At 40.3% G+C, this 21,619-nt stretch overlaps 1 protein-coding gene across 1 annotated transcript in view; it reads left to right on the forward strand.

Annotated features, from left to right (window-relative positions):
• Positions 1-21,619, forward strand: part of SDK1 (sidekick cell adhesion molecule 1) — a 420,137-nt gene that overhangs the window by 261,820 nt on the left and 136,698 nt on the right. Inside the window, exons 8-13 of the mRNA XM_054390916.1 lie at positions 6,209-6,292; positions 12,203-12,397; positions 13,612-13,728; positions 13,990-14,157; positions 16,200-16,302; positions 17,411-17,587. Coding sequence (XP_054246891.1) covers positions 6,209-6,292; positions 12,203-12,397; positions 13,612-13,728; positions 13,990-14,157; positions 16,200-16,302; positions 17,411-17,587 — 844 coding nt within the window. The remainder of the gene's footprint in view (positions 1-6,208; positions 6,293-12,202; positions 12,398-13,611; positions 13,729-13,989; positions 14,158-16,199; positions 16,303-17,410; positions 17,588-21,619) is intronic.

Genomic DNA, 21,619 nt, shown 5'->3' on the forward strand with positions numbered 1-21,619 from the left:
TAGCATGTTCCTCAGTTGGCAGAGTAACAGTGTGGGAAAGATTTGTTGCAGATTAGATAAGAGCACATCCATTTTGTCACTAACAGTTTGAAGATGAAGTAATTTAAGCAGTCTTCTCATGAACAAACCAATTTGAAAACTGAACTAATCTTAAATTCTTTATATTCTCTATTTCTGCAAGTTCTGTTAGTGACAAATGGCAATACTCATTTTTAAGTGATTGCTCTATAAGAAATTATTAATTGTAGAAGCTTAAGAAAATGAGGAATGAAACCCTTCCACTACATGAAATCCATACAGCTCTTTAAATTAGATGCAGTCAGAAAATAAAATCTGAAGAAAATGAGGGGAAAAGCAATTAGAAAAAGTGGCCTGGTGAGATGTTTTACAGAACTGAGTATCAAAGCCCTCTTGGCCTGTCCTAAGGAATAGGATGGAACAAAGCAGAATGACAGTAGAGGGTTTTCCCTTCTTTTTAGAGCAGGTTTTTTTTTTTTTCCCCAACGAACTGCATTAATAGACATATTATTCTCAGTGTTTCCTAGGGACAATTTTTACACCTCAGGTGGAGAGATTTTCTTTCTGAAAACAGGACAATAAGGAAGTGGTGCAGGGGTGTGTGTTTTTGAACCGCCACCCTGGTTTTCAGCAGGTACAAAGGATACAGCATCATGTGTTTCAGGAACACATCAGGAAAATTCTGACAGTAGTATGCAGGGTCCACCTGGCTAGGCTCTGAGACGAGCTGGAGGACCATTCCTCCTTCACTGTACTTCTCCAGGATTGTCAAGATACAAAAGAGCCTTTGTTATTTTTCTCTCTAGCTAACCACCCCCATACCTTGTGCTCAGATCTCTGGAAATAGCTCACACAGCTCTAGTTTAGACACTTTGCAACACTAAAATGATGTCTTGAAGGCACAGGAAGGAATTTCTGGGTAATAATTGTGGTCCTGCATCGTGTGTAAGAAAAGACCATCACGACTGTGCTCATGTGCTGTGTGTAAGAAAATAAGAATATTCAGGAAACTTATAATGTAAAATGTCTTTGGACTTGCCTAAACTTTAGTTTTGGCCTCAAGGCAGAGAAATGTTGACAAGTCTTGATTTGGCAAGCCTCTGAGGTTCTTGAGATGGATGCAGTCATGTCACCTTGTCCCCAGAAGCACACAAGACCTATAGCAGAGGGAAGTTGTGTCCCTGACATTCAGGAGAAGCTCCCTTTCAGTTCTGCAAACAGCAGATCTGTTCCCTGTGTTGTTACAAGGCTTTAGAACACATAGACTGCAGCTCACAGTAGGGGTAGTAGCAAGAAACTAAGAGTGTCTTTTCATCTCTTTCTGTTTTAACCTGATATTCATGCAAAGAAAACTCCTGCTTCAAGGAACCAGTTATACCTGCATATATAATGTGGCTTCCCTCCCAGCATGGACAGTTTGATCTTCTGTCTGGACTTACAGACTTTGTAGCTACAAAGGGCTCTCAAGTTTCCAGTTCCCTTTTCTTTACAGGGTATTCACCAAATAAATTAGTTTATGGTAATTCTAGAGTAAGGTTGCCATGTTTAAGGCTCAATTTTCCTCTTAAATATGCAGGCCTGAATTTCTCAGTGATGCAGGATTTTTAGCTTTGGAGGAGCCCCTGGGGCTTTCTCTGTTCTTTCTGACTTTCATGTATGTGTCTAGGATTAGGTCACATATCTCCAATGCAGCTTGAAGGGTAAGTAATGGATGCTGACTGCTATCTTTTGAATGTTAAAATCAGTCACCATGTAACTCTGCATGGGGGAAGTTAGAACAGTATCAAATTGTGCAGGCTCCCAAGGGCTTTGCAGGGAGGCTATCTTTTCAATGATGTCTGTAGTGCAAAAAAAAAACCACCCCTGAAACCCTCAACAGCTATTAAAAGCATGCATTTATATTCAAATATTCTTTTTCCCCTTTGCTTGTTCTTGACCTTTTAGTTAAGATCAGTCAAACACCACTCCAGTATCTGAACAATACAGTACCTGTTTGGTTCAGTCAGGTATGAGAGGTGACCCATCTTGTTGTGCAGCTGCCTTAACTCACTGCAATGGATTCTTTCCTCTTCTAACTACTGTGATTCTATCATTTAAAAAGAAAAAAAATTCTAAATGTTTGACCTGATACCAACAGACTACTGTCATATCTAGAAACTACCCTGTCTGGCTTGTTAGAGAGGGTGGCAGACACTGTCATTTCACCACATGATTATTGGCTGCAACAATATAAATGTTCAAGTTCAAACGGTGTGATTCAAATCAAGCTTTCTAAATATGCAGTAGAGTCATACGTAGAGAGAGCCAGAATGTCCCTTCAGAGTGCCATCTGACCCCTATAAACTATTGCTGCATTTTTATATGGTCTCTTTCTGATGGTTATTCACTGGGTGGAGTTTAGCACCCAGACTGGGACACACTGAATTTTACCCTTGCAATGCTCTCTGGCACACCCCTGATGTGCAGGAGATAGATCTGAAAAGTGGGGAGCCTCGATTTGAGTTTTCTAATATCTATAACTAGAGCTATTTCTTCTGCAGCCCTCAGGCTCTCTTGATGCCGTAGAGCCTCACTGTGACAGACCTTTTGGAGCATCCATGTTGCTAGAGACATGAATGTTGCACAGAACTCACTGCTTCATGGTCCTCACAGCCCCAAGAGTATACCTGCACCAATCTGCTATGTTTCTCTCATATTTTAAATCACCAAGACTAATCTTCTAGTTTATTAGATTTGAGAAGCCACAGTACTGTTGTGCATTTGGTGTTCTAAATCTTCCAGAATTGCCTTATGAATTAGTCTTGTCTTCACATCCAGGCTTATCTCTAACTCCAAGCAGCAGAAGCAGGCAGTTAAGAATCAGCAAATCGTACCATGGCTTCTGGAAGGTTTTCTGTATCTGTGCTTATCATGCAAGAATAAGACCTCACCTCTCCATTGCCTCAGCCTTTTGACCTCTCTGTGTCAATTGTAGCATTTGGCAGGGCTTCCAGCTGCTGGAATGTCTGTGAGAATTGAGTTCAGCAGCCTTTAGAGTAAGGGAAAAGGTGAGTGTGGACTTGATAAAGACTGGAAATCATGTCTGCTGGCACACTTACACCCTGGCGCTCCTCTGGGAGTTGCCTGTGGCCTTTAGATTACATCTTTCTGCTGTTCCTGCTCTTTTTCTTGTCTGTTTCCCTTTCTCCCTCCCTGCTTCTTTCAAGAAAAGGCTGATGTGAGTGCACCTTTTATAACTCACATCCCATTTACTAAGTGACAGTTGTCACTGACTTCAAGATCCTTGTCAGGTAATTCATTGCCTGATACCTGCTCACCTAAGCATCTCTTAATGTAGTAAGTTTCTTTGAGGGTGGCATAATGGCCTGAATGGGATTTAAAGGAAGGAGCACAGACTGTAGGATAGGGTTTGGGGAGAGGCACTGGGAAAGAAGAATGTATAAATATGCCAAATATGACTGCAGAAAAACTATATGTAATGATAGTACCTAAGCAGTGGGCATGGAACCACCAGCATCTTTAAAGTCACGTTGAGTGTTTTGCAGCTGGACTGCAGACCCGTGTTGAAGATAAATCTGCAAATTTATCACTAGTGTGTGAATATGTTGCTGATCTAGGAGAAAGTTTGAGAGCTGGCAGCTGAAGGTTGCCAACTTGAAAAATCAGCCTGTTAAGGTCAGAGTGGCCCTATAGAAGGGAGAGTGGAAGATGTGCAGTCAGAAATTCCCTAAACACAGGAAAACACACTTGAACCTCCTTGCCTGAAGAGACATCTGTAGGAGCAGCTCAGAATTAGATGTGCAAGTCTGGGCATGGGGCTATGTGTCTGGATACTGTATTGTTCCTGAATTGCTTTGGCTGCCTTTCCTCTTTTCCTCCCCCTCACAATCAAATTAAATTGTCATAGGACAAAAGATTAGAAGTTTATTTTGAGAGATGAGTAGAAGGACAAGTACACTTCTGTGTCTCCACAGACAGATACATAGGTAAGTAGAGACACTATGCTAAAAGACTGAAAATAAAAGACAAAATTCTAGAAAGTAGTATGCACAGAAAGCATCAGAGAAGGCTTGAAGGATAGTATGAGAAGAAAGAGTTGACTCAGAGCTAAAACATGGACTTAGATGAATTGCAGAGGACTCAGCAACTTAGTTGATCAAACATGTCAGTGTGCCATCAGTGAATTTCAATTAAATGTTCAGCTTTTCAATTTGTGGTTTAGATTACCCCATGAGATCATGTGCAATAAATCACAACTTATTAATCGTGTTTATTAACAGCTTTATATTTAGGCAGTGGGGATCAATAACCTTAACACATGTATATTATTAGAATATAATAAATCAGGTAGCTTGTTTTATTGGCTTTGCTGGGTAAATGAGCATTCCAGGCTATTTTGCAACCTCACCTCCTCCTCCACACAAGATTTTTTGAAGAGTAATATTGATTGACTTTATTTGGAATGAATACAGAATTGTAATATCCATTGGTGCTCAAAGCAGACCCCAGTTCTGTACACTCAAGCAAGTATTTTATTGTAGTTAGCAGGATGGAGTGCTGGGAAAGGGCATTTTGCATTCTAAGCAGATGCATCCTGATGTGTACCTGCTAGCATGTTGTGCCATCTCCGTGAAGTGATAGCAACACTTGCTGTGTACTACAGGTGGTAGAAGGGCAAGTAAGATTTTGCAGGATAAGATTGTGGTTGTGGTTCTCTTTATGAAAGCACTAATGTCCCTTCAATAATGCAGACTGCACCCTGGGTTTTCAGACATGGTTGGTTGAAGTGGTTTGGGATAGGAGAAGAGAAGACTGAGAGGGGATTTAATAAATGTTTATCAATCTCTGAGGGCTGGGGGTCAGGAGGGAGGAGGGGACAGGCTCTGCTCAGTTGCACCCTGTGATAGGACAAGGGGCAATGGATGTAAACTGCAGCAAAAGGGGTTCCACCTCGACAGGAGGAGGATTTTCTTCAGGGTCACAGAGCACTGAAACAGGCTGCCCAGAGAGGTCGTGGAATCTCCTTCTCTGAAGACTTTCAAGACCCATCTGGCTGCATTCCTGTGTGACCTGTGCTGGATTCTATGGTCCTGCTCTGGCAGGGGGATTGGACTGGATGATCTTTGGATGTCCTGTGATCCAGTCAGCTAGAATGGCTTTGGATCTTGTTGTAGCTTCCTGTATTTTTTTTTTTTTTCAGATAAACTTGATTTCCTTAAAATGAAAATACACATAACATGTTTGCACAAGCTACTTCCATTGTCTTTTCTGTCTTTTCCAAAACTTTCCAGGGAGTTTGTCTATAGAACTCTAGTTCTAATCAAATAAAATGCTTCTAAAAACAGTCCTCAGATGATAATTGAATTGAACAGACTATGACAGTTTTTAGTTACCATGATAATTACTGCAACCTTAATGCCTGTGGGACTTTGACATGATGCTCTTCAATTTTATGCTGCCTAGAAGAAAGAGTTACATGACAGCATACTCTACAATTTCTGGAATCCTGTCTTTGATTAATTAAACCTCTGATATCTTTTCTTTAGTCCTAATGATAAAGTGTGGGGTTTTATGATTATTGCTATAACTTCAATTAAAGCATTAAATCTGTTTGCTTTCAAGAAATAAAACAGTTGAGAAGAATTTTTTGTTTTTAATTATGTCACACTTGTCCTCTGATGTCGGCTCTCTGACATGCTCTGGCACTTTATTTGACATGCTTCATGCCTTCATGAGGTGGAATTTAGTTTAGATACTGAAGCAAGCTCTCCTATAAAATGCTATGTTGTAAGTATAAACCCTTATAAACCTCTTGGGAGGTTCTTTCTGAACGAAGAATTAAAACGTTCCATGATTCAGACCTATAAAATGAAAACTAGCCCTGGCTCCAAGTATTAATTTGCAGTGCAAATCCTTAAATCTTATCTCACATTGACTTGAATCTCTAGAATTCATAGGCAGTACAGCAAAAAGAAAATAAATTGTTAGCTTTTTTTATATCACACTTTCACTACCAGAAAAAGCATCTCCAAACAGAGACAAACTTGGAGAAACTAGTCACTTTGTAGCATGCTATATTAAATGCAGTGTGTGTAGAGATATGATGGGATGAATATCTTTAAATCAACAGCTATTTGTCATGTTGCTGGGGCTTTGTTTGCTTATTTTATTTGCTTTCCTTGTTCTAAAGAGCCTCCATATTTTACGGCTGAACCTGAGAGTGTGATTTTGGCTGAAGCGGACAAAGACGTGGACATCCTGTGCCAGGCAATGGGTGAGTGTGCAGATGTGTCCAAGTCTGGATGAATGAGGTAGGTAGAGGGATGGATGGATGGATGTATTCAGTACTAAAGAAAGCATCTTTTATAAGCTTGCAATGTTTTGAGGCTCTGCATTCATGTGAGTTACCACAGGTCCCAGGTGGGCAGAGTGGCTTTTTTCCTTGGAGAGTGGGGCAATGGTTGCAATTTCGTTTAAACGTGAGCAAAGCTGGCGCATTCGTGTTTGCCTGTTGGGCAAGAGGAGAAGAGATTGAGATTGGATGTTAGGAACTTCTTTACCATGAGAGTGGTAGAACACTGGAACAGTTTGCTCAGGGTGGTAGCTGAGGTCCCATCTTTGGAGATACTAGAGGTCAGGCTGGACAGTGCTCTGGGTAGTCTGATCTAATGGAGGATGTCCCTGCTTGCTGTAGCAGGCTTGGGCTAGATGAACTTTGGAGGTTCCTTCCAACTCAAGCCATTCTATGATTCCATGGAAGATCACCTATTTTAGCACTCTAGTTGACAGGAAGCATGGGATTAGACAAAACAGATTAGACTAGAGAAGAGTCTTGTGCTTAGAGCAGGTTCATTCGTGTCACCAAATTGCAACATAACTTTGGCAAGTGACTGAACCATTTTGTTGTCTCACTTTCCCTGATGCAGAGTTTAACAAGCAACACCCATGCCATGAGACCCTCAGGGAAAAAGTACACAACCTTTATCAACACCCAACCCTCACTAACAGCTTTTGGTTTTGTCCTCTCTTTAGATCAGAGCCAATGAGGATGTTCATTATGTGATTATCTTATTTCCACTATGATTTAAATATTTTCTTAATGTTTTATGTAGGAAAGAGCCAACAGTGCTTTTCTAGAAGGAAGCTATGCAAATAGTGTAATAAGCAAGGATGTGTCTAAGGCTGCCCTGGCTGATTTGGAATTTCAGAAGCATTTGATGAGGTCTCTTACTGAAAGGCTCTTGTAGAAATGAAGTTACCAGGTTGTAAGAGACGTGATCTTGTTGTTAATTAATAGCTTTTTAAACAAAACACAGTGGGGCTTGCAATCAGTGGAACCTATGCTTGAACCTGTGCTCTTCAATACACTCATAAATGCCCTGGAAAAGAGGGTGAAGAGTAAGGTAATATTTGCTGATTCTATAAAATTCTTCAAGGTAGTCAGTGTTAAAACTGACTGCAAAGGAATTGCAGCTCTGATGATTTGATCTGATTGGACTATAAACTGGCAGATGAAATTATTGACAGAGATGAGATTTCCTATTATTATGCAATAAAGACGTGTCTTCTGAAAACATCATTCAGTGCCAAGCTGTGCTTCAAAATGTTGGATAGTGGGGAGAAAAGGAACAGGGGAAACCTAAGAGAATGGCACTGTATGAATCTCAGATACATCACAGATCATAATCACTCCGTTGGAGGTAAAAAAAACAGCAAAGATACACAAAAGTAGCAATGGTATAATAAGAGTTCTGCCATGGGCTTTGAATAATGAAAATTTAAATTGACTGGAATGCTTTGGGTGAGAAATGACTGAAGGGAAGGTGCCACATGGGAAGGTGAGTAGGAGAACATGACTTTGTACTGCTTAGTGCAAGAAGCAGAGGAGGCACCCGCCCGTATCTGCAGGTAGATGTATGATAAAGGAAATTCTGTCCTGTTTCAGAAAAGAGAAACTGTGGAAGTCATTGGTCCGGTCAGTATTTAAGATCAGAAATAAAAAAAAGATATTTAGGAAAAAAAACAAAACAAAACAAAAACAACAAAATGTATGAAGGAAAAATTCAGTAAGGAGTATTAAACACACAGCTGTGTGTATGCAACCCCTGGCCCAGGAAATAGCTAAAGCACAGATTACTGGAGCTGAGAAGGTGGAAATAGCATTTTGTCCTTGGACTGTTCTTGCATTTTGTGCCTGAGCATCCAAGACAGGACAGTTTCAAAGGAAGAAGTGACTAGGAAGACCTTTATTCAAGCCATCTGCCACCAAATTTGTTGCAGTATTTTACGACAAACATACTGAGAATTTTTGAGCAGATTTTTTTTTTTCAAGTAGCAGAATTAAACTGGAGTTTAAAACAAGTCTGTGGTTTTTTGAAAGCTGTCTCAATCCTGCACAACTATTTGACAAATCTCTGAACTATTTCACTGTCACTAAAAAAAAAAAAACAAACCCAAACCAAAAAAACCAACAGCCTATTTGCTATTTCAAATCATGTATTTAAAACAACCAACCACCAACAAAACCCAGACTCTGGAGGAATCAGGGAGAAAAGAGGTTGACTTTCAACTCAATCTTCTACCCTAACTCTTCCTTTTGAGGAGTTTAGTTCCTAAGGGGATTAATAGAGCACTCATAACCATTCCCAGTGGATCAGGTCTTACTGAAGGAAGACATGGGAACGTTTCCTAGGGAAAATAATTTATTTCTGCTGACATCTTCTGTCGCATATTTGATTCTCTGATAAATGTAGTAAAGAAACATGGGACCTTGTCTTCACATGGATTATTTTGCTGAGTATCTGTAGCACAGGCTTGTAAGGGGCAGGTACTAGTACTAAACATAGAGGAGTTCTGAACCATTGTTATAAAAATCTGGCAACTGCCGGTGTTTAAAAAGAAGGTAATAGAAGGTTGCTGTCTCCCAGGTCCTGGATGGGAGGTAGAACAAAGCACTGGGGGAAACTGCAAATCTGCCCTGTACCTTTGCTACAAATAGGACGACAGACTGTATTTCCCATGGCTCCATCAAGCTCCATGCACAAAGCCCCTTTGCCAGGTCTTGGTGCACTTTGACTGTGTGAGAGACAGATTAATTTCACAGCATAAGCAGACATCAACTCTAAATAAAATTGCAACTTGCACAGACTAGCTTTATGCTTCCCCATAATGGAGTTTGTGGATCAAACTGCACAGTAACCATGCTCTGCTCTATATCTTTCAGCAGTCACTGATGCTGCCTGCATTTGCAATGGGTTTCCTTTAAATGCTTTTTCTTATTTGGTTATAGAAAGCGTAGAGCTGCAGGCAGTGATGGTGGTGTCTAGGGAGTGCAGTTAATTGGGCTTTAGTTCTACCTGTTTAGACAAGTAGATGGAAAGATGCATTTGGGATTCCCCAGTAGCCCAGTGGGATTTAGAGAAGGCTGTAAAAAATAAATAACAACCCCCCCCCAGGCCACCACCCCCCCCCCCCCCCCCGAAAAAAAAAAAAAGACAGAGTGAATATTTTGACTGTTTTATCCAGGTTCTTCACAAAGTTAAATCTGGCAAAGAGTCAAGCATCTGTTTCACAGATAGGGAAACTGAGCCTCAGGTTGCATGAATTATTTGCCCAAGGTTATGGAGAAAGTGGAAAACCAGAACCAGAGTGTGTTTTCTCCCTCCCCTTCTTTCTCCTCCATAACACCAGATTTATTTGTCTGTGAAAAATGAATAGTGCTACATACATGCTGAGAAATAAGCTTATTTTATTTATTATGACTAGTCTCTTAGGCCACTCTGTAATCTCTCAAACAGTAAGGTAGGGCTTTGAAAAGGTATAGACCAAAAGGTCTTTAAAATGTTTTCTTCTTCTCGTAATTTTTTCACCAGAAGTGTTTAGAGAGGAAAAGAAGCAAAATTCCTTTGGGAGCCTGGGAAGTGGAAAGCCTTTGGGGTAGGAAAGGGGGAGAAGAAAGGAAGCTGGGTTTAACCATGTTTATAGCCAAAGAGGTAGCAAAATGATAAAAGAAAATGTGTCCAACTTGGAAGACAAATCTCTCTGGGAAGATCACTGAAGCCCAAATGAATGCTGCTGACAGGCATCAGAGTGCTTAGATAAGATCCTATTATTCAGACTCATAACTTTGAGTAGAGGAAGATATCCGTAACTGAAATGTAGAAAAATAGAGATGGTAATATTCAGTTTGTCAGCTGGGTTGGTGATAGGAAGGTGTATCTCACAGTGATTATAGGATTAGAAGGTTTGCTAATACCTTTAGTAGAATGGGATTTATGGAATGACACCAATGTTAAAGGTTCAAGAGTACTGAAGGCAGGATTTCATTATTTCCTAGGTGCCTATCAAATCTCATGTGTGGGGAAATGGAGTTGCTATTATTTAAACTTGAAATCGTTTCCAGGCTTCTCAGCATCAGGAGAACTATTCCATTTTGCATCATCTGTTTCTTCATTACTCAGTGATAATTTGTATTTGCCCAGGAGAATTTTCAAGAGATGAATAACACTCTCAGTGAGAATTCTGAACATTGAGATCTACACTAATTCTGTACATGGGCTGTTGTACAAGACACTATGTCTATTCTTTATCAGACAATGCACTCTGTGTAGTGGATCTCTTCCTGAGATGATGAGCTTCTAGATTAGGAGTACATTTCATTTCATCAGCAGAACAAAGGCATCAGAGGTGATTGCAGTAAATGCTAGGTGTTTATAAAAGTAACAGCAGCAATTGAATGTTGTTTTTCAATTGTGCCCTCCCTCGTTTGCACATTCTTCCCAGGAGTTAATACAGCTTTTGTCTGTGTGAAGAGGAGAAGTACACTGAGAGAAGATGTGAATGGAATAGTACAATAATATTTAACTCTGAGCTTTTAAAAGTGATAATGATGATAATACAGATCATCATGTAGCACTTTCCTTCTGCACCTTCAGTCATTGCCAGCATTGCAGTGAGAGTCATTGTCTGCAGATGCTCAATTCATCAGTGACATCCCATCCTCAGTGCTTCTGTGCTACCCTGCTATTCTCCACTTGGGCAAATTTCTCTCACTCATGAATTTAAGTCTATAGCTCCTTTTACTACAAGGGAGTGTGAAGCTCTGAAATGTGTTAAAAATCAGCTACTGCTTTTGAAAATGCCATGTTTGGGGCTGAGATAACTTCAATCAGCCTGATACCCTTGTTGTGATCCTGTGATGATCTGGTCACACAATAAAATATCTGGTTCACTTCAGATCCCTGCATAGGGAAAGCTCTCAGCTTTCACCAATCAGGGATTTCTGGGATGTAATCGTAACACATTGTCTCATGTGAGGAGTGGGACAGAAACATTTATGTATGACTGCCCTAGGCTCCTGACATCTCTCAAAGAAAAGAGAATTCCACACTATATTTGTATCTATTACATTTACAGCCACTCATCCCAGCTGACTGGGATATGACTGCAGCAAAAATGTGTGTGAAATAACTGTGTCAGGGTTTGTAGGACACACACATGAAAGAAAACAGGAATAAATGAGACTCTAACTTATATCTAGGGTAGGACTCTTGTTTCTCCTAACATCTATATTTTCCATGTAAGAGGTGAAGCTTGAGAAGGGATAAAAATAATAACAAGAATTTAAAGCCATCCCATTGTCGGCAACACGTTGTTTGTACAACAGCTCCAAACAAACTGCCAAATTAGGACTCAAACACAGCCATGTGAGCATTTCATTATGTGCAATTTGCCATTTCCTTCTTATGTTGACATCTTAGAGGAATCCTATTTAGGATGGAACAGTCTTACTTGCTGCCTTGCCACAGTGCTGCTGTTTAAGAAGCACGATTCTGGCTTTTGACGTGAAATTGCTGTAAATCTTATTTTGTAGTAGCATGAAATATGATTGGGTGAAGAAAGTAATTTGATAACATGTTTTCTCACCCCCCCCCCCCTTTCCACTGTTAGCTGGTTTTATTCCCACATGTCCTGCAGTGTATTATTACCATTGATAATGTAAGATGCAGCCTCCATTTATCAAAGCTGCTTGTAAAAATGGAAATAATTTGTGTAGAAGGATGGGAAACAAGAGATAGGACCAAAACAGTGCTGCATATTTTGATGACTTAAAGTATGTTTTGCAAAGACTAAGAGATAATTTTATTTATTTATTTATGTATTTATTTGTATTTATTTTTAATAGGTGTTCCTCTTCCCACTCTGGTCTGGTACAAGGACTCTGTTCCCCTCAGCAAGCTGGAAAATCCCCGCTACAAAGTTCTGCTGAGCGGCGGACTAAAGATCCGTGGACTGCGTCCTCAGGATGCTGGAATCTTCCAGTGTTTTGCTAGCAATAAAGCTGGGGAGATACAGACATACACCTACCTGGATGTGACTAGTGAGTAAGGAGTTGTGACACGAGATCAATGAGCTGTCTTATCTCTGTAGGTGATCCCACATCCATCTGATCTCTCCACCATGCTGTCCTTGTATAGTTCGACTTACAGAACCTTGATTTTCATCCAGTGTAACTTCCCTAGTTGTAAGCTGCCCCAAAATGCCCTCTGTGGCCTGAACACAATCTGCTGAAGCCTGTAGAAAACCTTTCCATGACATTAGGGTCTTAAGGGGGACTTCCTTATTTCACACTACAAAAGGAGAACTTTATGAAGGAAAGAAAAAAAAAGTCAATTTGAAATACCTTTCTCTTTTTTCAATACTTAATAATTCGGTTCTACTCTAATGTAATTCAGTTCTGATTTTGAGCTACTGCTTCATGGTTGTCCACGGTATCATTTTATCTGCCTTTTGTCTGCAACCACATTTAGCAGGGGAAAGAAAGTAAGTTCAACGTAAATGTCTTTTTCTTGGCCAAAAAGTCTGATTAAATGGTTTTGTTAATGAAAGTACATTCTTCTGTGTGGGAGAATTACAAATCCTAGTAGGCTCTTTTGAAAGCAATTATTAACAGGCATTTGTGTAACACTATAGATCCTCTTCAGGAAGCTGATTTTTAGCCCAAGGGCAGGTTGCGCATACTGACCAGAATTTCTACTAGCCTCAGAAAATAGAATAGCCCCAGTTCAATATCCACTGGGAAATGGGGGGTGGAGGGGCAGGGAGGAGGTAATAAAATGCAGCCAGGGGAAAATAAGAAATAAAGAAACCTGGAAAACGTCTTGGATGAGACTCAGGTTCTAATTCTTTTGGCTGACATTTAAATCTCAAAGTTAATGCCTTTTTCAAGTTGCTTTTCATCTTAAGGAACTCCGTTATGAAGATGAAAGAAAATAGTTTTGTTTATCTAGATTTCTCAACTTCCCCCTAAACACTCCTTTTGAGCTTTATCTCTTTTTTTTTTTTGTAAGCCATCTTGTCAAGTACAAGCACTGATAGATCTTTATTTTCCATCTAGATAATAAACTGAATTAGACAATTCCTATGAGATGAGTAATGAAAGGTTACAGTCACTGTTGAAAGGTTTTCATGTATTACTGTCATGTCCTTCTCCACGATCAGCTCTATAAAAGTGGATGTAAAGTAGTCCATAATAATAGGCAAAGGATCTTTCTGAGAGTAGATGCACTGAGCTTTTTAACTTTTTGATTCCAGACATTAAACCAGAATTTATACAGCCCCCAGAGGATACCACTGTGACAGAGGGGATGACCGCAGTGCTAACCTGTGAAGTTTCAGGGGCTCCAAAACCTGCCATCACGTGGAAGAAAGGTAGCCTGCTATGAAATCATTGTAGAAAAGCCCTAATCCATGGTTTCTTACCCATTCCTATGACTGAGAATCTGCAGATCCATTTAGTGTTCATATTTCTTCATTTCTCTGGTTCTGCGAGCGGAGGGTTTGTTGTGGGGCTGTTGTGAGCCAGTGGGCTGGAGAGACTCTAATAGTCTCTTGGAAGAAGCAGAATTGCAGTGCTTAATCCATGCAGACTACGTGATGCTCACTGTGCTGCTTTCCCCTTCTGTGTTTCAGGAAAGCAGATCTTAGCCAGTGGCTCGGTTCGGATGCCTCGGTTCATCCTTCTTGAGTCTGGAGGGCTCCAGATAACCCCTGTGTTCCTCCAGGATGCTGGCAATTATACTTGCTGTGCAGCCAACTCTGAAGGAGCCCTGAATGCTTTTGTGATGCTGACAGTGTGGAGTAAGGATAATGCTTTGTTTAAAGTCTGACTTCAATCAAGTATTAATCACTTTTTTGTTGTGTGCTCAGGATATTTTCATAAGTAATTATGCTTTTCTAGCTAATAGAGATACTTGTATGATTTAATAGGAATAATGTATCTATTTTAGGAAACCTGTCACAAATATCCTTTGTGTTTGTAAAATCATGCATATGAACTTTGATACTTTGTGAAATTTAAATAGAGTTTTGACCACAATTACCACTTTATTCATGGTGAATCTTGCATTGCAACTCAAACCTTTTAACCTGTAGATTTGGCTATTTGCAGTTGGTATCTGCCTTCAGGAGTCTGCAGGCAGTAGAGACCAGCCCATGCTGTTACTGAGCCTGTGGCTGCAGTTGCAATGGGTATGATTTTCTTCCTACCTTTCTGTTTCTTCATGGCCCTGGGCACTGTTGGAAGCCAAACCAAAGTACAGCAGACTTCAGCTAGTCTCTCGTGCTGCAGATTGGCACAGCACAGGGCAACCCAAGGAAATATTTTGTCCTTCAGCATTTGCCCTTGATTTCTGTTTTTGGTTTTTTTTTTTTGTTTGTTTTTTTTTTTATTCATTCTGTTGGGGAAGAGAGTCAGACCCAGCAGGTTCACCTGTGTTATTCCTAAGTAAGTTAAATTCTAGTATAACATGGCTTTTCATACTAAAGGTAGGACATAATAATCCCTGAGGACTAAAAATAATTCAAAGCAATGAAGATGATTAGAATACATACAGAAGTGTTGTGGCCCTCTCTCCTTTCCTGTACTTGAAGTACTTGATTATGCTGCTGATGTGTGATGCATATCAGGCATTTGTTAATCCCACAACTGTGCAAGTTATATCAGCGACATTTTTCCTTTTGAACTTGGGACTACCTGAAAACAATTCTGGCAGTAAATGTAATGTACTTGTGTCATATTGCCACCACAGTTGTGCCTTGTTGGCAATATGCAGTCGGTGTACATATCAGGATGATGTAAACTGAGTGATATCTAAGTGTATGGATCAAGTAAAGGAGGTGCTTCCTACTAATTCTTAAATAGGTGGTTCTTATATGTATTAAAGATAGTTCCTGTTCATTGATCTGTATTGGAGGGGGAAAAGAAAAGTGAATACAACCTAATATTTGTGTAGCAAGAGCACCATTATGAGGCTAGAAGGCATATATAGGCAAATCAGGAACAATACTAAAACTCTGTGCTATTAGAGTTTGGTTTTTTTGATTTTGCTGATGATTCCTGCTTGTGCATGTATGCCATACCTCTGTAGACACTGATGAACTCTGTAGGGATTTGGGACTGATTAACATTATCCACATCTCTTCTGTACTCACCCTAGTTGTCTACCTGCTCCAGCTGCTGCTAGCTGCTGCTGTTACTGGGTGTTAAGCATAACAGAGCTCTTTCACACCAAATCTGGTTGCTGTAGTTACAGCAGTTACTGTGTTCTGGGTCTCCAGGAGGTGCTTAAATAAAGATGGTCTTAAACATTTGAGTAAACAGCATATCTTTCTTACATGGAAAATTCAGATGACCAGAAGCTCTTCCTCCTTTAACCTCTTTCCTGGACTTGGTGAGGTTGTGGAGTGCCATCTAAATTTACCTCTTTCAGGATGTTTTTCTGGTGTACAAATTTCTCATGCTCTAACCAACGTGACTGTTTCCTGACTCACTGTATGTTTGGGTTCATTCATAACACATCACATGCTTGCTGCCTTAAGGCTTTAGGGAGTTGCCATAGATGCTTGCCATAAGACAAGTCAGAGTTAGTGCAGCTTTAGCTCTCTTCCTACTCAGATCACTGCTGGCTTGGACTCGTGCTCTCTGCTGCCTTTGTGTCTCTGGGCTCTGCAGTGTACCACCTCTTCTTGACACAATGGCATTAGAGGGAGAGGAGCCTTCATAGCAAAGAGGAACAGCCTGCTTGCTTTGAATGACAAATGCTCTGTTGCCTGCTCTCTGAGTGAATGCCCAAGTCAAAATGCTGTAATTTCAGCTGAGCTATGTCTTGTGTTCCTCTCAGATCGCACTTCCATTGTTCACCCTCCTGAGAACAGCACTGTGATCAAAGGAACCACAGCCACTCTGCGGTGTGAAGCCACTCATGATCCCAGAATTTCAATCAGGTTGGTGGTGGCAGTTCTTATTTGTGTGGTTTATCCAAGCTTAATTTTGTAAGCTATAGGAATAGCATTAGGTGAGAAGTTTTGGGACCCCAGATTTTACACCAGCCCCCTGATTACTGCATTATAAGGTTGTACACCATAGCATTAATCATATAAATCCCCTCTTCCATTGCAGCCTTGTGTATTATTTACAATGAGCTATGTTCCACTTCATGACTTCAATATAGCCTTCCATGATTTTACTGTCAAGGTTAATACACTATCAATAAAACCAACTTGTCAGAAGCTGATACTTAATGAGACTAAAAGCCAAAGGGATGGAATAGGATTTTAGAAGTGTTTACATTTGGGTGCATGAAAGCCCATTTTCTTGGAAACAACTCAATAACTAGGGGCCATATCCTTCTTCAACCATGTAAAAGAAAACAAAAATATGCCTGAACTATTAAGACTTGCACTAGAGCATTTAGAGGAAGTCGATCATTTAAAAATGTTTGCCACAAAAGTTCAAGTAGTCTGAAAGCAACATGACTGAAAAGGCAAGGAAGGGATGGCGGATGTTGGAAGGATGGACTGCTGAAAGAACTTCAGAAAGAGGAATAGAGACATAAAAATTTCACTTAATTACAAGACCATGGGCTATACCCATCTCTGTGACATGCTGGTGAATGTGTGTTTTGATGGATGAGCTCCAGTAAACCTTGCCACAGTGGATTTGACATGATACTGGTTATGGCAGCCTAGTGTTAATACAACCTTAGCAGAGAGGGGCAAATACTTCAGCTGTTAGTTGCAGACTGCAGGCTGTTCTGGTATAAAATGCTGATGAAGGTGGACTTGAGAACTTGAACATTTATGAGTACTTCAGCTTTGCCATGTAAAATATATAACATTGTTTATAAAATATATAGTATCCTGGATGCCATTAGATTTCTCATCCTGATCACTGATCTTAAATTTGTAAAAGGCACTGCTCCTGAAAGTAACCAAAGGGACCTCTCATTTTTAGTGTGTGATTACAGAAGCTGATACCCTTACAGCACAGTTCTAGGACATCTATTTTGATCTTCTTATGAGTAATTAATAACTGCAATATTGTAATGCTCAGGTATCTTTGGAAGAAGGACAGCGTTATGATAAATCCATCCAGCAGTTCCAGGATCACAGTAGAGAAAGATGGAACCCTCCTCATCAGCCAGACATGGTCAGGTGACATTGGAGACTATACCTGTGAGGTCATTTCTTTTGGAGGAAATGACTCCAGAATGGCTCGACTGGAAGTGATGTGAGTATTCCCTCTTGAATATTTATGCTATGCTAGGTGCAGATACCCTTAGGTATTTTTCTGGCATTTCACTCTGGATGACCTAGGGAGTCTGTAAGAATAATTTTTGGTGTGTGATTTTTTTTTTTTTAGGACAAGTTAAGCCAGATTAATTCCTAATTAAGTCTTGAAACATGCTCCCTTTCGTACGGTGCCATGCTCTTTGGGCTTTCAGATAACTGGAGCCCTGGAAGTTACTCACAAATAACTGCATCTTTCTGGCTTACTGTCTGTACTTATCCATCTGCTTGGGTGATTGAGCTCAGAGGATAATGATTAGGGGATGGTAGCCTCCTTGAAGCCCAGTGGACTACCACAGGGGGCATGCTCTGCTCAGCATCTTTATCACTGAACTGGAGGGGGTGTTGGAGCAGGTGTGTAGGTGGCACAAAATAGATGTGGGGCAGTTGATGCACTCGAGGGCAGGGCCACCATAGAGAGGGAATTAGGCTGAGAAATGCACCAACAGGAATGTTAAGCAATTCAGTATGGAGAAATGCAACATCTGCATCTGGGGAAAAATAACCTTTTGCAGTAATACAGTCTGGTTGGTAGCAGTTTTGCTGGAAAGAACCTGGAGGTCTTGGTAGACAGCAGCTGAACACAAGCCAGCTACGTGCCCCGGCCACAAAAAAGGCCAACAGAATCCTGGGCTCTACATGAGTAGATTGATGGACATGATTACCCCCTTTTATTTGACACCTAAAAGTCTACATATGGAATATTGTCTTCATTTTCAAGACCTGACTGAATAAACTGCTCTGATCTCACGGCTGACCTTGCTTTGAGCAAGAGGTTGGACTAAACACCTCTTGAGTCCCTTCCAACCTGAATCCTTCTGTCATCCCATGCTGCAGGGCTTTCCCATAAAGCCCAGGTGCTGCACTGTGATGCCAAGGTTATAAGAAAATATTTTTCTCCTTTTAGTATTTTTTTTTTTCTCTGCTGAACATATATCAGAATAGCTGGTCCCTGGACAGGCACTACTTACTCTTGCATTCACAGCTTTACAGGGGAAAAACATTTTTATATACGTCTTTCTTTATTCCTAAAGATCTTTAAAAATAAAAAGCAGAGAATGTTTAAGGTGCAATTCAGTTTTGAAAAAAAAAAAAAAAAAAGGAGGAATATAAAAATGTGATTATGGGGTTCCATATTTTCCTCTTTCTCTCATTCCCCTGGGCTGAAGTGCACATCTCTTATTTTTATCTCTAAAAGCAACAACAGTGGGTTTGGTACATGCGTGGAGCACATCAAACGAATAGGAAGGTAATGTTTTATGTAGAGCCTTTATTTATTTATTTATCTGAGTAGTGCCACGTGCTTTAACTTGACTAAAAGTCCAACTGTTTCTGCTGGCCATGCCTGATCTCTCTGTGAAGATGGCAACTTCCCGTGTTGGCAATGTAATGAGTTCACCTCCGAGCTTTGCTGTGCAGAGGGCTGTTTGATACAGCACTGTTCTGACAGTGCCAAGGTTAGATCAGATGCCCATTTTCAGAGAGCAGTCATACATTCTTTCTCTAATTAAGCACTCCTCAGCTCTCCTCCCAGAGTGCATTTTACTGCTGGTTTCAATCCAAGAGCAGAAGACAATTCAAAATATATTGCTGCTATATAACTGTACTTGCTTTTTCTCTGAGGCAGTTTTTGAATGGAGGGCAGAAAATGATGGAGTAAAGACTGAAAAGAATGTTGGGCTTTGAAGCAAAGCTATAAATATGTGCTAAACACCTCAGCAACCTGACCAGCTCTTGATCCTAAATAGTAAAAGGTGCCCTATGCAAACCAGTACAGCACAATGGATGTGTTCGCTTGCAGTTCACTGTTGACCAGTGAAGAACAGTTTTATACTCCATAAAATCTGGGCTAGAAGTTAGCTGGGAGAAGCACATCTTGTGTACATTGCTGAGGCTGGCTTTCTTGCATCCCAGCTTGTTTGCTGGCTCTCCATGCACTGGGACTGGCTTTTAATCTTATCACTTCCTCTCATGTTCTGTGGCTGATCACTTACCACCTGTATATCAGACCCACTCCTTTAAAGGACTTCAGTAACTGATAAGTCACTCAATCATACCTTGAATTGTGACATTTTATTTCAAAGTAGAGCTGCAGGTAGTGCAATAATGCCCAAACCCATTGCATTCCTCTGCAGCTTTCATCATGATAGTTTGGCTCACAAATCTGTGAGCAATAGAGATACATGATACAACAGAAGTGAAATGAAGAAGAAAATATGTGGAAAGGAAATGTCTGAAGTAAAGCTGAAATGAAATCCTAGCTCATATACGAATGGCAGATCTATAACGTTCCCTGTTCTCCCAGCTAATTCTCCAGTGCAGAACATTAGCAAACAGGGCATGTAGGTTTCTATCCATGAGCACTTACACCTCAGTGCCTTGAGGAGCACTAATGTCAGACAAATGTTCAAAGGAGGCCTCTCAACCAATTACAGACTGGAGCAGTCTACCAGCAGATAATATCATAGCCTAGCTAGCTTTATCTGACAACTCCAATTGTCTCACCACCTTTTTCCCCCCAGGAACCAGCATGTACCTCCTCTAACTCTGGGCATGTCAAGAGAAATTTCCAAAGGCACAAATAAGTTTGTTACTGATTTGTATTCAAACTGATTCAATTCAAAGCCACTGACCTTCAGGGTGACCTTCAGTTATTTAATTTCTGAGTGGTCTGGTTTTCTCATCTGTGAGAAGAAGGAGAGAAAACTTTTTCTTCCTTTGCCCTTCCCTTGTTGGAAGACAGGCTTTGGGGGGAACAAAGTACCATTTCTGGTAGAAGAAACACTGATAGCACAGCGTGGTATACATTGGTGCTGCAAGCAGGATGGATCATTTCTCTCAGCATGTCTGCAAAGAAATAAAATATTTGAAAAGGAAAGCCAGAAAACTAATGAAGAACTTGCTAAAGTGCAGCCAAAGGTTACCTTGCTCATCAATTTTGCACTGATGGTACTTGGGCACAGAAACTAATTGCTAGTCAAGATACTCTATTCATTCATTTGTCTTCCCTCTAAATGTGTTTATTCTTCATGTACATCACTTGATTTGATTTGCAGGAGGTAAAACATTTTCGAGTGATGTTTCTCTTCTGCAAGAGAGAGATTTTAATTTTTTACTTATTTTTTTCCCCCCTTCTCCTAGTAGAGCTGCTACTAGGAGAAAAAATACATTTTCAGGTCTTTTGATGATGGGTTCTCTTGCATTCCTCCAAGCCATAGGATTTGATCCTGAAAATAATTGCCTATTATGAAACATCCCAGCTTCATTTAGCTTACTTCTGTGGTCCTGTAAATACCATACTGAAATATGTGGAGAGGGAAAAAAATGCTTGTTCCTAAAGCTGCATAAAATGGGTTATCACAATATATCACTCACCTGATGGGAAACTGTGCTGATTCCAGCTCAAAGTATCCTGGGGGTTCTTAGTATATATATAAAATATGCAGAATTACCACTATCTATGCCTAATGATACCTGCTGCTCAATATCAGCCTGTCTGCAGTCCATACTAAAGAATCTCTTTGTTGTATGAATGTGACTGAAAAGTATGGTAATGCTACATTGTTGGAAAATCAAAGCCCTGTACAAGCCTCTGTTATGTCACAACATATAGTAAAATCTTTTAGGCTCTTTATGCAAAAATATGGGGAGGACAATGTAATACAAAAATAGACAATTTATTCCTGGCAGCAAGTTCATCTTCTTTCAGTCCTCTTTCACCAGAGAAAGAACTTTTATTGTTCTGTCTCCTTCAAAAGCAGGAGAGGAGAGCTAACCACTTACAATAAAGCCCAGCGGGTTGCTAAGAATGCACAGCATTGCCTTTGCCAGTCATTTATACATGAATTTTGATACCCTTTTTACTCAAATATTTGTAATTGCTCTTCCTTCCAATGTCTTCCCAATATGTCCCACAAAAGAGAAAGAAAAAATAGCTTGAATACTAAAAATAAAATCAGTAGGACCAATGCAG

Source organism: Indicator indicator, chromosome 22 (assembly GCF_027791375.1).
Source record: "Indicator indicator isolate 239-I01 chromosome 22, UM_Iind_1.1, whole genome shotgun sequence".
NCBI lineage: Eukaryota > Metazoa > Chordata > Aves > Piciformes > Indicatoridae > Indicator > Indicator indicator.